At 43.9% G+C, this 16,649-nt stretch overlaps 1 protein-coding gene across 2 annotated transcripts in view; it reads left to right on the plus strand.

Annotated features, from left to right (window-relative positions):
• Positions 1 to 12,838: 12,838 nt before the first annotated feature.
• Dtx4 (deltex E3 ubiquitin ligase 4) overlaps positions 12,839 to 16,649 on the plus strand; it is a 35,801-nt gene continuing 31,990 nt past the window's right edge. Inside the window, exons 1-2 of one of the 2 annotated variants that reach the window (XM_076844628.2) lie at positions 12,839 to 12,883; positions 13,454 to 13,621. Coding sequence is in view for 1 of the 2 variants with exons in the window: in XM_076844627.2 (XP_076700742.1) it covers positions 14,539 to 14,749 (211 nt within the window). In the remaining variant the exon portion in view is untranslated. Of the gene's footprint in view, positions 12,884 to 13,453; positions 13,622 to 14,538; positions 14,750 to 16,649 lie in introns of those variants that run through there. The other variant, XM_076844627.2, reaches the window with a different exon arrangement.

Raw genomic sequence — 16,649 nt, forward strand, 5'->3', positions numbered from 1 at the left:
AAATTAAAAATAGAATAATGTAAAATTAACATAGATATATTTTAGAGGTACGTCAGAGTAGTAGGCTTTTAAATAATAGACTTTCACTACTTTAAGTGTGTTTTAGTGAGATTTTAGTTTAGAAGTAAGAAATCTTACCAATAATCATAAGTATGCTTTAAAGTTAAAGATTAATGAAATAATTACAGGTATGCTTTAAAGTCAGAAGTGAATAATAGGTCAGTAGTCATATAGTCTAGTTGTATCGCTGGCACCTAGTGATTGAGGTGAAAACATAAAAGCTTAATCATGATTGATTAAGGTTACAGAAAAATATTTTGAATAATGTACTCAGTATCTTAGGTAATCAATGTATGTTAGAAAAGATTGTAATTCTTGAAAATTATATAAATCAAAAAAGTTTCGGGCTTTGAAGATATCCATTAACTACCTGAAAAAACACCTGTAAAAAAGGAATAAAAATAAAGGTCCCTCCAGGGGCAGCAGAGATGTCTTCTGGAGGTTGCTCGGAACTTGCAGCCTGTCGTCCCGACTCTTCTTCTTTCGACGATGCCACTCCTCCTTCAGGACCCCTGGAACCCCATTCCCCCTGGCCGGGGCTGGACCTCGGCAACTCTTCCCATATGAACAGGCTACAAGGACAAGGGCATCTAGAAGGTCATATTCCTTTATTGTGATTTCCTTTGTTTTAACCTAATGTTCTTCTTTCTGTTCCAAGATCCCACCCAGTGTAGGCATCACATTTAACTTTCATGTCCGTGGGCTCCTCTTGGTGGTGACAGTTTCTCAGACTTCTTGGTTTTAAGGCTGCCCGTCTATTAGAATTTGACAGATGCTTTTCTGATGGGACTGGGTTGTGGACTGGGGAGGAAGTTTATAGAATGAAGTATCATTCTCACCCTACCAAGGGATCATACTGTCAACATGATCCATCCTTCCTGCTGGCCTTTGTCCCCCGGCTAAAATGGTGTTTTATCATTTACGTATTACCCTACTCTTTGGAAGAAAGTTACTATGCACAACCCATGTTTGTGAAGTAGAGACTTAGGTTCTCCTTCCTTAGGTAGGGGACTCCTGGAGAATCTACATAATTTATTTGGGATCATTTCGCGTAGAGATTTGTCTCTTTTCCCCATTCATGAATTCCATCATCAGTATAGACTTGCAATACCCTTAACTCCATATGGATCCATAACCACATGAATCATTTTCACTCCCTCCCTTTGCCTACCTATAAATTCTCTACTCCACCCACAGGAAATAGAATTTTAACCATACCTCAGTAATTTATTTAACTGTTTGATTCTGATATGCAGTTGGCACAGTGGTGCACACCTGTAATCCCAGGGAATTGAGACACTGGGGCAGTGTAAACTCAAGGCCAGCCTGAGCAACTTAGCAGGACCCTCAGCAACTTAGTGAGGCCCTGGCTCAAAATAAAAAATAAAAAGTGCTGGGATGTAGCTCAGTGGTAAAGCACAGAAGCAAAATGTATCCAGAGGAGAAATATATCAACAAAAATGTAGTGTTTGTGTGCAATTTCTTTTGCTTTTAATCTTCATACTCCATTCCTTCCCAAAGTTACTTAAGTCAGGACCTTTTCCCTCATCTCTTTGGCAGTTATTTTATTCATTTATAATGCAGTTATAATATAATACCTTTAGACTGGTCACAGCCTACATACATTCTTCCCTTTGATCTTTTGAACTCCTAAATGAATTTTTAAAGTTGTGTATACTAATGATTTGCTTTTTTGTGCTGTCAAATTCTATAGGTTTTAGCAACTACATGATGTCATGTATTCACCATTGCAATGTCATACAGAGTAGTTTAGCCTCCCTAAAAATTTCCCTGTGCTTTATCTACTTGTCCCTTCCCTCCCTCCTGCACCCCTGGCAATCACTGATCTTTTTATTGCCTTTATAGTTTTACTTTTTCCAGAATATCATGTAACTATAGTTTCACAGTATATAGCATTTTCAGTTTGGCTACTTCATTTAGAAGGTTTCTCTGTGTGTATTTTATGGCTTGATAGCTCACTTCTTTTTATCACTGAGTAATAATCCACTGTATGGATTTACCACGATTTGTTTATTTGCTCACCTTTCAAAAGACATCTTAGTTGCTTCTAGTTTTCAGTGATTTTATGAATAAAGCTTCTCTAAACATTTGTGTACAGCTTTTGGTATGAATGTAAGTTTTCAACTCAACTGGGAAAATACTGAGTGCAATTGATGGGTCGTATAGTAAAAGAATGTTTATCTTTGTAAGAATTTGCCAAACTCTGTCATTCTGGATTCCCACTAACAATGAATGAGAGATCCTGTTTCCCCATCCTCACCAGCATTTGGAATGGTCAGTTTTTCTTTTTTTTAATATTTTATTTGTTCTCCTTTAGTTATACATTACAGTAGGATGTATTTGGACATATTATACATACACAGTAGTCAGTTTTTCTTGTCTTTTTTTTAAGGCATATTAATACTGCCTAGGATTCTTCAGAGGATACAAGGTTTATTAATGAAGTTGGGAATGTCTTGGATGATCTAGGACATGGATACAGAGTTATAATATCAGCCCAAATTCAGTCAGGAAAATGGGGCTGCTATAAATAGTTTAAGAATAAGGTATTTAATAAAGAATTAGGGTATTGCTGAGTACAGTGATGCACACTTATAATCCCAGCAACTTGGGAAACTGAGTTAGGAGGTTTAAGGCCAGCCTCAGCAACTAAGTGAGACCCTGTCTCAAGATAAAAAGAGCTGGGGATTAGCTCCATGGCAAAGCCTCCCTGGGTTCAATCCCCAGAATCCCCCCTCCAAAAAAATAAAGAATTAAGGTTTCTGTGAGTAGTAGGGGCAGGAAAACAAGTTCTGTCCTATGTCAGTAATATGTCAGCCTAAAGCACCAGACGGAGGAGAAGAGTTGCAGATCGAAGTGGAAATGTCTGAGGAGATGCCAGGTCCGGTCATGATGACACTAAGGAATTTTTAGAGAGATTGCAAAACGTATACTAATGTTTTGATTTTTGTGCTGTCAAATTATATAGGCTGCACCAGACCCAATACAGGTGAGCTGGTGGAGATACAACAGGGTCCTTTCTGACTGCCATGTTCTCCCAAGAAATATCGACTAGCACTTTTTTTTCTTACACATTTTTCCCATTTGCAAATGCTAATCCAGGAATTCTGGGGGAAATAAAGGCTGTAGCGGTGCTGCCTGGCAACAGATAACTACCCCCACACCCCCAAATGCAACCCATGCACATGTATATCATAGTTTATCTTCTCATCTCTAATCCCTTCATATCCTCACTCTCCACTTGGCCATTGTAGCTGTTGTTCCAGCATCCCTCTTACCCCTCTGGATTATTCCACAATTATTACTTCTAACCCTCTGTCTCGCATGAGCATATTTCTACAAGTCAAACCACTAGACACAGCACCCTCAGACCCAGCTTGTTGAAGCTCAAGTTGTGCTGACTGACCCCCAACCCCAACCCAGTTCTACCTCTTTCCTGATCACAACCCCATCATCCAGACCAAAAAAAAAAAAAAAAAAAAAAAAGAAAGAAAGAAATTTCAGACTAGAGTCCCTGGAGGCACTTTTAAAATACTTTCCCTCATCTTCCAAGTCTACATGGTCTACAAGTCTTGTGGAATCTGTGGTTTTCCTCAAATGAGAGCCATCTTTCCAATTCTTCACTTCTTTCCGTCTCTTCCATCAAAAACATTACCGTGGTAGCCAACTTTTACGTAAGTCTTAATTTTTAGGGCTTTGCTAAAAGTTTAAGTAAAATATCATGATTGACCTCTGACATAATCTGAGGAGGTGAGTATTGTAGTCTTCTCAACGCTACAGATGTAAGATCATCCCCAGCCAGGGAGCAGGTTTTGGGACCACAGGTGTCTGGTTTTCAAAGCCTGGAATCACAGAGCTCACTTAGTGTCATCTAGAACCTGAAAGTCTGTCCTAGATTGCCAGAAGCTCTAAGCTGAATTCTTTCTTCTGGCTTCCCTAGGGACAAAGTGTCAGAAGTGCAAATATCTGGAAACCCCTGAGAAGAGCTGGGGTGGCAGGCCAAAGGGTGAGGAGAAAGAAGCTCATCCGTTCTCCCAATGGGGAGGGAGCCCATTTCAAGGAGAGTGCCTCATTTGACCCACCTCTCTCTCCCTCCCTTCTTTGCTGGAGGCAAACTCACCCAGGCCTTTGGGCCACTTGTTTTCCAGTGCCTAGGTCTCTGAAGGCCCTGCCTTTGCTCCTCTAAACATCTGGCCTCCCGTCTCAGGACTTGGGACTGGAGGGCTTGCTGCAGGGACAGACATAAGAACCATGACCCGAGAAGGAGACCAGGTCTCGCTGCATGGTGTGGGCCTCTGGGAGTCCCTGGACTTGAAGTGTCATGAAGACCAAGCAGGGAAGGGGACTGTTCAGGAGGATACAGGGTGAAGTGGGGAGTGGTAGTTGGAAAGCCAAGAGCAAGTCTCAGCAGCCATGACACCCAGCTTCCTTGAAGAGAAGGGAAGGACATGTGATGAGGAAGCAACCACACAGTCATCAGAGTGGGTCAGGGAGAAAGACTGCACTGAGTGTCAGCCAGAGCTAGGTGGCCAGAGGAACTGAGAGAAAGGAGAGGAAGTGGACGAGATGCCCCGGGCAGGCGGATAGCAGGGACAGGACCCACACATAGCTGTGTTGATGCCTTCAGTCCACCAATAGTGATTTATGTGCTGGGTGTGTCTTTATGCATGGCAGTAGAGAAAAGCCGGCATAGTCCTTTCCCACAATTCCCTGTCTTCTTCAGACATCTCCTAGGGTTACTGTATGATTGCACCTTTCCCCTGCTCTGTGTATCATTCCCTAAAGGTTTGTTCCTGGACCAAAATTCAGTTACAGTGTGATAATTTGAATAACTTATGAAGGATGAAACAGGGAAAAAATGAATACCACCTCTCAGCCTGAATATCCTCATTATTTTCAGATTATTCCGTATTTGCAAATTTGCCCACATCCTAAAATTAATCTGTAGCCCCTCAAAATTAAACACCTGTGGTGCTTTCCTTTGCTTGCAAAAATGCACAAGTGGCGGAAACTTCAAGTTGCCTGTGGCACACATTCCCAGCTGAGGTGAGACAAGACCATATGAGAGCTAAAAGAAGTTCAAACTTCTTTTAGCTCTCATACTATACACAGCTGTCCTTGTCAGTGTATATTTTACCCTACATTCTTTGCAGTTTTTGATTGTTTGGTGATTTTGCTGTTTAAATGGCCCCCATGCATAATGTTTAAATTCTGCCTAGGGTTCTAAACAAAAGAAAGTTTTGATATGCCTTATAGAGAAAATATATGTGTGGGTAAGGTGGATTCAGACATGAGTTACAGCTCAGTTGGCAGTGAGTTCAATGTTAATGAATCATACCACAAATTAAATAAGTTGTCTTTTAACAGGAACACATGTAAAATTGTTACATATTGTCGGATGGATAAAAATGATGTGACCAGAGACTAACAAATTTAACCCTGTGTTACCCCAAAGAACTGTGGCCCAAATATTCTCTTCTAATTTAGTGTTGACAGCAACTTCATACAACATAACCAATACAAATAATGAGAATGGAGTGTATATCATTTCAAATATAGTTGCAAGTGTCTGATCATCATAGGGACTTAAATTTATGTGTCTTTACTGTTTGTTGAACAATTCCTGATATATTATCTCAACACCTGATAGATAGGCAGAGCGGATGTTACTATGCGTGTTTTCTGAATGAGAAGGCAGGACAACTGAGTTGTTTCCTGGTACCTAGGAAAAGACCAGGTCTTAATCATGAAGTATAGTTCACTGCTCTTTCTGCTAATTGAGCTGTTTCATCAAAACAAGACACTGTTGTATCCATTACTGCATCCAAAGTACATCCACCCCTGGCCCTCGTAAGAAACGCTGTAACCTTTCTAACATAATTAATACCTTTATCTGATTTTCTTTTGCCTATCTCTAAAAACAAGGTTAGTTGGAAAATCCAATGTCAGCCTGCACCTACTACCACCCACTCTGCTCTAATTCCCAGTTATTAGAGCAGTATCCCTAGTCCACTATTGTATGCTACTCCAGAGCTTTTCTTGGCAATGGGAGAAGGCTGAAGGGATGTTATTGCATTGATTCAGGACCTCCCCAAAACACATTCAAGTCCTCATCCTGGGTATGTATGGATGTCACCTTATTTGGATAAAGAGGGTTTGCAGATATATTAAATTAAGGAGCTTTAGATGAGAATATCTTGGATTAACCAGGTGGCTCTAAATTCAAAAGTGTTCTTATAAGAGGAGGAGAAGTGCAGAGGAGAGTAACCACCATATAAAGATGGAGGCAGACATTAGAGTTCTAAACCTACAGACAGCCCTCAACTTACAGTAGGGTGACATCCTGAGAAGTTGAGTGTCATGCCTGCTGAGACTTGCTGTTGGCTTCCCCAACTACACTTCCCACAGTACACTTGAAATACTGTCAGTCAAAACTGCGTTTCATATACCTAAATTACCAAGCATCCAGGCTTAGCTGGCCTGCCTTAAATGTGCTCAGAACACTTACTTTAGCCTACAGTTGGGCAAAATCATCTAACACTATGTTATAAATAAGTTTTGAATGTCTTGTGTAATTTCTTGACTTCAAATCTCTATAGAGTGCAGTATTTTCTCTTTACATTCGTGATTGTGCAGCTGACTTGGAGCTGCAGATCCAGCAACTCCCCAGCATCAAGAGAAAGTATCATACCCCATGTTGCTACCTGGGGTAAAAATAAAAATTCAAAATTTGAAGTGCAATACTGAATGTACATTGCTTTCAGACTACCACAAAGTCAAAACCCCATAAGTCAAATCATCATTAAGTTAAGGACCCTTTGTACAAGCCAAGGGATGCCCAGGATTGTCAGAGGCAAGGAGAGATGCATGGAGCAAGACCCCCTCAAAGTCTCTGTAAGGAACCAACCCTGCTGATACCTCAATTTCAGACTTCTGGATTCCAGTCTGTGTGTAAGGGGAATAGATTTCTCTTGGAAGCCACCAAAGTTTGTGGTACATTGTTGCAAGCTTGGTGGCTTAAAAAAAAAAAAAAGGAATAAATCTATTCTCTCATAGTCCTGAGACTACAGAGATCTGAACTCTGAAGTCAAGATGTCAGCAGAACTGTGTATCCGCCAGAAGCTCCAGTGGTATATCTGATCCTGATTTCTGGTATCTGCTCGCATTTCTTGGCTTGTGGTCACACCATTCCATTCTCTGTTCCCATATCTACATTGACCTCCTCTTCTGACTGTATCAAATCTCTCTCTGCATATTTCAAAAGAATGTTTGGGCCCCCCAGCTTATAGATCATCTATTCTTAAAATTCTTAATTTAATCATATCAGCAGAGTTTTTGCCCTGTAAGGCAACATTTGTATGTTCTGGAGATTGGGACATAGACATATATTTGGGGGCCACTACTTATCTTAAAACATGTGCCAAGGGCTGAGGATGACTTGGGAAAATATACCTCCAAGAATCAGGGATGGATGTCTATTTTTAGTCTCTATAGTTTATGCTTGCTCTTCTCATTCATCTTTTTTTCTAAGTTCAATCTCTTACAAATGGGAATGAAATTACACAATCTGATGGGAAAAGTCATACACAGAGCATTTGATTTTGATTCTCACCTTCCTCGTTCATAACAGGTGACTTCAAATATTTTTTTTTCTGTGCATCAGTTTATTTTTCAACCATTGGAGGCATATTTGCCTCTCATTTTTCACTGCACTCTTGGAATGACAAGTGCTAGGTAAAGTTGTTTGCTGTTAGTGATAGCATTGCTATGGTCTGAGCCTTTGCGCTACCCTCACCCCCACCAAACTCAGATGTTGAAGAGTAATCCCCTGTAGCAGCATTAAGAGGCAGGACTTTTAGAAGACAATGTTTTCAGGGTTAGTGCCCTTGTAGAGGAGGTCCAGAGAACATAGTCACTACATGATTGTACATCTAGAAGGTTCCATCTATGAAGAATGGGCCTCACCAGATACTAAATCTGCTGATGCCTTGATCTTGGATGTCCCAGAACAGTGATAAATATCTGTTGTACATAAGCAACCCACTTTATGGTATTTTTATAGCAGATAATAAATAAATATAATATGCATAGCTGGATAGCTAACTAATTTCTCAAAGGAACAAGGAGAAAGAGGAGGAGAAGATTTCTATGAGACAGGTTCAGGAATATAAGAAGATTCCCTGGGATCTGGTAGCAAATTCTGTCACCCAAATGGAGGGGGCAGCAGACATAGGGAGGAAGGATAAAGTTCCCTACATTTGAGAGGTGGGATAGAAATAAGTCTTCCAACGGTTCATGTTAAGTAATTTCTGAAGCAGAAATAAATGGTGCCAGCAAAAAAGACCTTATATCTGATATGTAAAGCTCTCTGACATCTTGGAGTGAACTAGAACATTTTAGAAATCCATTTAATGAAATCCTGCTAAAGCAGTCATTCAAAACTGAAATTAAGTGCATATAGCCTATTTCTTTGCACACCTTGAACTCTCTCTTCCTCTCTACCTCAACTTCAGCAGCTTTAGGAAGAAGATAATTAAATGTAGGACTAAGATCTCCCTGTCCCCAAGGAAGACTGAAATCCACGCACATCTATGCCCTACGCTGAGGAGGGAGGAGGTTCAGGGATTCAGGGACTCAAATTTACGGCTCTGTGAGATTCAGGAACTCAGGTTGCCATCCTACCCTCTCCTATGTGAGAACAAGATACAGGGTACAGGAGTGGCCAAGCCACCTAGGACTGAAGGATAGAGCTGAGGTGAGATAGTGTTCATGGAGGCAAAAAAAGGGTCTCTCCTGCTCACTGACACTGAGAGTTACTTGGAAAGGCACAGACACTGGTGCTGGGGTGCCAAGCCCAGAGCAGGGGCTAAGGGAGTGAAAGAGGTCAAGGATCCTCTGTCCCCAACCTAGCTACCCTTGCCTTGCCTCTCTGAATTCCTTGGGTTCTTGACAGCAGTAATTGTTGCAGCCTCTGTTTTCCATCATGCTCCTACAGCAAGCAAAACAATAGATCAATGAATAGGGGTTAGGTGAGATCTGCAGTGGAAAGGAAAGTGAAAGTAATCTTGTAGATGGGGCCTTTTGTTTGGGTTCAAACAAAACTGTGGAGTGATCTGTGCCTGCACCTCCCCATCTCAGAGGGGATCCTCCTGTTCAGCATCTGTTTCATGTAGGCATGTAGGTTGTCCCCCAAACACATTTTCCTGCCCTGCATGGGTAGACTAGCAATAAAAGCACAGAATCTGAAAGAAAGGGAAAGACCAGCTGTCATTAAAGACCAGAGCTACTTGAGAATTCAGGGAGGCCTTTTCATATTAAAACGTCGCCACCTGCTTGATGCAACTGCCAAGTGCAATCCTAAATGGGCAGCCTGTGGTCAAACCAGTTGAAACTGACCACTAGACCCAAGGAGCTTCTTCTATTTGGCATCTTCTTTGGGGGATGGTTCAACTAAGACTGTTGGCTAATCCAAGGAGGATCCTTGGCAGTTAAATGCAAATGATATGTTCAAGAGCTCAACAGGAATTACCAAGAATACAAATAGTAGCCTGCTGGCGGGGGGGGGGGGGGGGGGGGGGGGGGGGGGGCACACTTCTGTAATCCCAGAGGCTCAGGAGGCTAAGGCAGGATGACTGCAAGTTCAAAGTCAGCCTCAGCAATTTAGCTAGTCCCTAAGCAACTTAGTGAGACCCTGTCTCAAAATAAGAAATCCTTTAGAAGGGGGTTGGAGATGTGGCTTAGTAGTTAAGCACCCCAGGTTCAATGCCTGGAATAATAATAATAACAATAACAATAATAATAATATAATAAATGCTGCCAGGATGCAGGGTAGTGTTAGCGAAAAGGGAGGAAGTTCACTGCTTGATACATTTCTTTGGGTTCTGAAGACAGCATATTCCACATCTGGGCATACCCTCCCACCTATTTACAGGTGAACACAGTAGGTCGTTCACTTTGAGTGGGGCCTAGATTAGGAAAGGGTTCCACGTAAGACCCAAGCAAGGTGAAAAGAGTATTACTATTTGGACTACACAATCTGACTGACCCTTTGGTATGAGAAGGACTTGACATGGAAAAAGAGACACTGTGGGTCTTACAGTAAGCCCAGGTAGGATAATCAGAGGGCGGACTCCTGGGGTTTCAAATCAAGGCCATATGAATTTTTCAGTGGAGAATAATAAACCTCCTGAATGTTACCTCCTATATACTACTGGGTCCTGGTATGGGTCACCTAACCATGAGATAACAAGTGACTAAACATGCAGAGCTTCTCCGGGTATGGTAAGTTTTATGAGATCTACCAAGTCATAATGTTAGGTGTGGCCCAAACCCAATTTCTTAGAAAATGGAAGTAGAACACTGAGCATGAGCAGCACAAGAGATCAGACATGACTTGCCTGAGGAAGAGGGAAGCAGACCCCATCCAAAGGCATCCATTGCTCTAACCCATGCAGCCTGTGAAAATGTTAGTTTACTAATCAGCTGACTTTAAGATAGGAAAGTTATCTTGGATTCCTGGGTAGACACAATATAATCACAAAGATCCTTAAGAGTAAGAAAAATGAGAATGAGATATGAAAGAAGTAAACAGATGTGGATCGTATATCAATCAACATTGTATGCTATTAGTAGAGGGATAGACCCATAGATCAATGGAACAGAACCTAGAAATTAGAAATAGATCCAAGTGATTTTTGTTGTTGTTTTACTGAGGATTGAATCCAGGGGCATTTAATCACTGAACCACATCCCCAGTCCTTTCTTTCTTTTCTTTCCTTCCTTCCTTCCTTCCTTCCTTCCTTCCTTCCTTCCTTCCTTCCTTCCTTCTTTCTTTCTTTCTTTCTTTCTTTCTTTCCTTTCTTTCTCTTTTTCTTTTTTTGAAAGGGTCTTGCTAAATTGCTGAGGCTGACCCTGAATCTGCAATCCTTAGCCTCCTGAGCTTCTGGGATTACAGCCATGCACCATCTTGCCCCATCAGATACTTTTGTTTTAGAAAGCTGTCTAACTTCCACAGTATAAAGAAAAATACTAGAAGGCACAAACAGCATTTGTCAAAGTGTATATACATATGACAAAGAATCACATGGACAGATATTCAACATTGTTAGCCTTTAAAAAGAAACAAAAGTTAAAAGCACAATGAATTATCACTACACACCTAATATAATGGTGAAAATAAAATGTACTGACAACATCAAATGCTCATGATTCCATTTGCATAGCCTTTTTAAAATGACAAAATCATAGATATGGAGAACATGGTAGCAGGAGTGGAGGAGAGAATGGGGAGGAAAGAATGAGTGTGGCTATCAAAGTGCAATATGAGGGTCCTTGTGGTGATGAAAATGTACATTGTGTACAAAATGTATATTGTACGATGTATAAAACAATGGTATTGTATCAATAAAGGAGCCACAATGTAACTATTCTGTTTCTTGACCCTGTCAGTATCAGTAGTAATAGTTTTATAAGATGTTACCATTGCATAACAAGGGGAAAGAAGGTAAATGAGATCTGTCTTATTTCTTAAAATTGTAGGTGAATCTATTATTATTTTCAAATAAAAATATAATTTTAAAAGGCAATGAAACTTCTTCCCAACTCTTTATCTTGGGTCATAGTTTTTGGAAACCAACCTTTTGTGAAGATGCCAGTCTACAACATGGATAGGCCACCTGTGGGGACGTGAACTGATAGCCCTTGTTGAGTTACCTGATGGCATCCAGCATTGAGCATGAGAGTGTAAATGTGCAAACCTACAGAAGATTCCAGCCATCCTTTCAGTTGCTTTGAGCTAATACTGTGTGCAAGCAGACACTAGCTGTCCTCAGATGCTCTCCTCAAATTGCAGATTCATATGCAAAAATAAATGCCTGCTGCTGTTTTTGGCCACTGGTTTCTGAGTGGTTTATTACATAGTAATGGGTAACTGGAAAAAAAGGGACTTTTTGTCTATGAACATTCCACAGAAAAAGAAAAGAATCCCTTTTTCATTTAAACTTTGTGTTAAGATAGCATTTTTTGAAGTCTCATCAAATTATACTTTTGAATAGTTCAAAATTGGCTTCATTCCAGTTAGTCTCAATTAGCGAGGTTTTATTATAGCTACCATATGTCCAAATTACAAATTAGGCATGTCATTTGGTTAACAATTCTTATGCTACTTATGGGTATAGAAGGCAATTTGGAAGACATTGTTTCGATATTAAAATAGAATTTCTGCCAGGCAGGGTGGCACACACCTGTATCCTAGCACCTCGAGACTGAGACAATAGTCACCGAGTTCAAAGCCAGCCTCAGCAACCTAGTGAACCTAGCTCTACACAAGCTAGTGAAGATGAAGTAATACTTGGCAGAGCTACGAGGGTGTGGGTGTGTGTAAGACCCTATCTCAAAAATAAAAATAAAAAAAATTAACAAGGACTGGAAATGTGGTACAGTACTTAAGCACTCTTGGTCTCAATCACCGATACCAAAAAAAAAAAAAAAATAGATTTTTAGGAGTTTGTGGCATAGAATACTTGAAATTAGAATTGTCTTATGAAATCCAAGAAATGTATGTACATAATTATTGTTGACATATAAAATATTTCCAAATGAGTTGTTATGAACTATAAATATATGTATTCTACAATTGATGTGAAGTCATCTATATATTTACTTCCTCTTGCAAATTGATCTGGCTAAATAAAAATACTCTCATGTGTCATCAGGTATTTTAGTTCTGCTGTATAGTACACTGCCATATTTAGCATGACAGATACAAGAAGACCAGATACAAAATCAGCCTGTACATAGAAAGGTAGGACTCAGTTTCTTTCTGCTTCTCATTCTCTTTCAAATAACCAGTTCAACATTTGTTAATAGCCCTGTTAACTGTCTCAGGTTTGTTTTACCTGGGAATTTCTGGTTTTGCTGACCAGGTACTATTTTCTTTCTGTCTTCTAAAAATATAAAAAGATCATAGGACATCATGAAAAAATATGAATGTTTCAAAAAATTATTTTGCTCCCTAACATAATTTATTTTTATTTTTCCATATCCTCTTAGATTGTAACAGAATGAATTCATATTTTAATGGTTGCAGCCTCAGCGAAACAAAATTCGTGTTCTCAGACAAGATTGTGTAATCATGACTTCAGTCCATGAGCTTAAATTAAAATAACCAGCTCATGAATTAAAATAACCAGGTCTGGTTTGTGTTTGTCCTAGCGCCTCATGATTTTGATCAGAAATACTGCAGGATAAAGTCCATTTAACTTGTGTCTTCTTGACTCTAGCAATGTTGAAATGAGCCCCCTAAAACACATTTGCTCTACACGTGGATGGTATAAATCCATCAGTCACCAAAATTTCGCATCCCTTTCCACAGGTTCTTGGAGGAGTTTGAAGTTCAGCAGTGCCAGCCGTTGTGGCTTTGGGCCGGCACGCGACGCTTGGAACCAGCAGGGGGCGTGAGCGCTCCAAACACCCGTCGGGTAGCCAGGGGGTGTGGCTTCTGCATCCTTGATGGACAGCTAGGGATGCTAGCGAAAATGAGGTAATACTCGCTGGAGCTAGGAGGGCGTGGAGGTGTGCGTGCGCTTGTGTGCAAGCATGAGTGTGTGAGTGCGTGCGCAAGCCGGAGACTGCGTGCCTCAGATTTCGCGCTGCGGAAATTGATCGTGCTGCATTAAAAAAAGAAAGAAAGAAAAGAAGGAAGATTCTATCCTATCTTTTTTGGAACAAGGCTGCAAAGTTGCTACCGGGAGACGGCGACGGTGCCGGGGCCGTGTCATGGCGGGTAGCTTCTCGGCGTCAAGGAACTGGGGAAACCCCTGCAGGCGCGGGTTTGCCTTAGTGCCCTGTTTGGGAGGGGCGATTCATTCTGGAAGCGACTGAGCAGAGCCACAGGGAGGGGGAGCTCTCCCCGCGGCTGTGACTGCATTTCGTGCGGCGAAAGGGTGGGGAGGGAGGGGAGGAGTACAGAGCGTGCCTTAGCGAGCGCGATCGTGAGACTAGATCCCACCCCGGCGTCTGCAGAGCCTGAGGCGCAACTGGTGCGAGGGCTCTGTCCTCGCGTCCCGGTCAGCCCCCGCTCGCGGCCGCCGGGGCTCGGGCCGCGCTCTCGCGGGGTGGCTTTGCCAGGCGGGGGCTTGTTTGCAGAGAGCCGGGCATTTGCATGAAGCCACTCAACCCCACGGAGCAGCGGCAGCAGCAGCGGACCCCGGCGGCGGCAGCGGCGGCGCGCGGTCCAAGCCAGGCGGCCCTGGTCTCCGGGCCCCGGTGGATGCGCGGCTGGGGAGGAGCCCATGGGCCGGAGCTGAGACTGCCCGCGGCGTTGGGGCGCGGGGCTGGGGGCGCGGTCGAGGCCCGGAGGCGGCGGCGCAGGAGGAAGCGGAGGAGGTCGGGCGCGCCGGGCCCGGGAGGCAGGCAGCGCAGAGACGCCGCCGCCGCCGCCGCAGCCCCGGGCTCGCCATGCTCCTGGCCTCGGCAGTGGTGGTCTGGGAATGGCTGAACGAGCACGGCCGCTGGCGTCCCTACAGCCCGGCGGTGAGCCACCACATCGAGGCGGTGGTCCGTGCCGGTCCCCGCGCCGGGGGCAGCGTGGTGCTGGGCCAGGTGGACAGCCGTCTAGCGCCCTACATCATCGATCTGCAGTCCATGAACCAGTTCCGCCAAGACACGGGTGAGCCGCCCACCACCCTTTGGGACCCGGGAACTCCCGCCTCGTGCACCCACCTTCGTCCACACAGTGGCACTTTCGTGCAGTAGTGTCACCAAGAGGTGTTGGTGCTTCATTCCTCTTGATCCTCTTAGTATCCCACCATCATCACCAAATACACATCCATGCAAGTAATTATAACTACTGGTTATGCAAACCTAGCTTCAGCCTAGCCAGCAAGAACCCTCCCCCTTCACGCCCCCTTCTCAGCCCTTAGTCTCCCTAAGCCCTTCCTTGTGGAAATTCTGAGGCCTTCTCAGCCCATAAGCTATCCCAGCCACTTGCACCTCTTGACCTCTTGGCTGACCTCGCTTTGCCCTCAGCGCTCTTGGGCCTGCCACCTATCCCTCCCCCCCACCCAACTTTAGTGTCTCTTCTGTCCTGGGTGTAGGCGCTGGGGGAGGAAGAAGGGATCCCCTGGAGGATGCGGCTGCTGGGAAGCCTGTGGGCCCTCTCTGGGAGGAGAGAAAGGAATTGGGGGGATCCCGGGGACGGAACCCCCTGGATGCTGTGGCATTCCGGAATACCTCTGCTGGTGCATTCCAAGCACCGAAGCAACAGGCCAGAGCAGATGGAGAGGAGGGGGAGGGATGGGGCTCCGGAATGCCTGGCAGGGACGCCTCTCCCTTTGTCCCTGGAGGAGGAGGAGGAGGAGGCCCATTCCTAAGAAGAAACTGTCCTTAGGCTTCTGACTGAACTGTACCCTAGTATCCCATGATGGACACCCTGGCCTCCCAGAGTGCAAACTCCTATCTTTCCATGAGAATCAAGTTGCCATTAAGGCCACCACAACCCTACTTCCCGGCTGACCATCCTTTCCCTCTCTCTCGGAGCCAGGAAGGGTTCCTGGAAATGGAGGTTAGGGTGAGGGTGGGGGACACTGGAGGGAAGAGGGGAGCCTAGCTAAGCCTCTTCACTTGGTCCAGTGCAACCAGCCCTAATTGATGACCTGGAACAAGTCTCTGTGTGTCTCCACAGTAATCTCTTCAGGGACAAGGGTGGGGGAGGGGATGTTTCTGGAATTCTGGCTGGACTTTCCCAAGAGTGTAACCAAGGAGCCTGGAGAAACAGGTGTGGTGGGGAGGGAGCAGAGAAAATCACCAGGGAGGGCCGCTCAGAGAACAGCTGCTTGAGCAGGGCATCTCTGCTTCCTTGGAAAGCCCCCACATCCTGTGTGCTAATTAGGATTGTCATGGGAAAGGGGTATCTTTCCTCCCTGTGTCCCCATCTTTCGTCATAACTCCCAACAATCTCTTTGCCAAGACTCTGCAAACACTGGCCTATTGAGGAAAGTTTTCTGGGGAAAGGATTCCAGAAGTTTTAGCATCTGGCTGGCCTGAATCTTGGTGGGGAAGGGAGGGAGGTGGAGCTGGGAGAGACTGGGAGGAGGGGAGAATAAGGAGGAATGTGGGGAGATTGAGAAAGAGGATTAAATGTGTGAGAGGGAGGAAGAGTGCCACTCTGTGTGCAGGGGCCCTGGAGGTGAGGGCGAAGGCCTCAGACTGAGGAGAGGAGAGGGGTGATAGCTGTCAAGTGGAGAGCTGAGCCCTGGAGGTGGGAGCATGGACCACCCGATGGGATTCCAGACCTGCTCAAAAATAAATAAAAGCAGGGATTAGTTTTTCTATTTCAGACTCAATCTCTGAAGTGTATAGAGAACCACCCTGGTGATATACAGGTATCCGCCCCTCTCCCATTTTTTGGTAAGGGCAGAGAGGTTTAATGGGTGCTGGTCATGATCTAAAGGATGCTTTTGACACAAATGAAGTTGTTCAGAAACCTGGGCTGATAAAAAGCTACTTCCCAGGGACTGATTCCTCTGTCTGAGGACAGGTTGACTACTGCCTGGTGTCTGGCAGTTTAG

This window comes from Callospermophilus lateralis, chromosome 2 (genome assembly GCF_048772815.1).
Source record: "Callospermophilus lateralis isolate mCalLat2 chromosome 2, mCalLat2.hap1, whole genome shotgun sequence".
NCBI classification, from domain to species: domain Eukaryota; kingdom Metazoa; phylum Chordata; class Mammalia; order Rodentia; family Sciuridae; genus Callospermophilus; species Callospermophilus lateralis.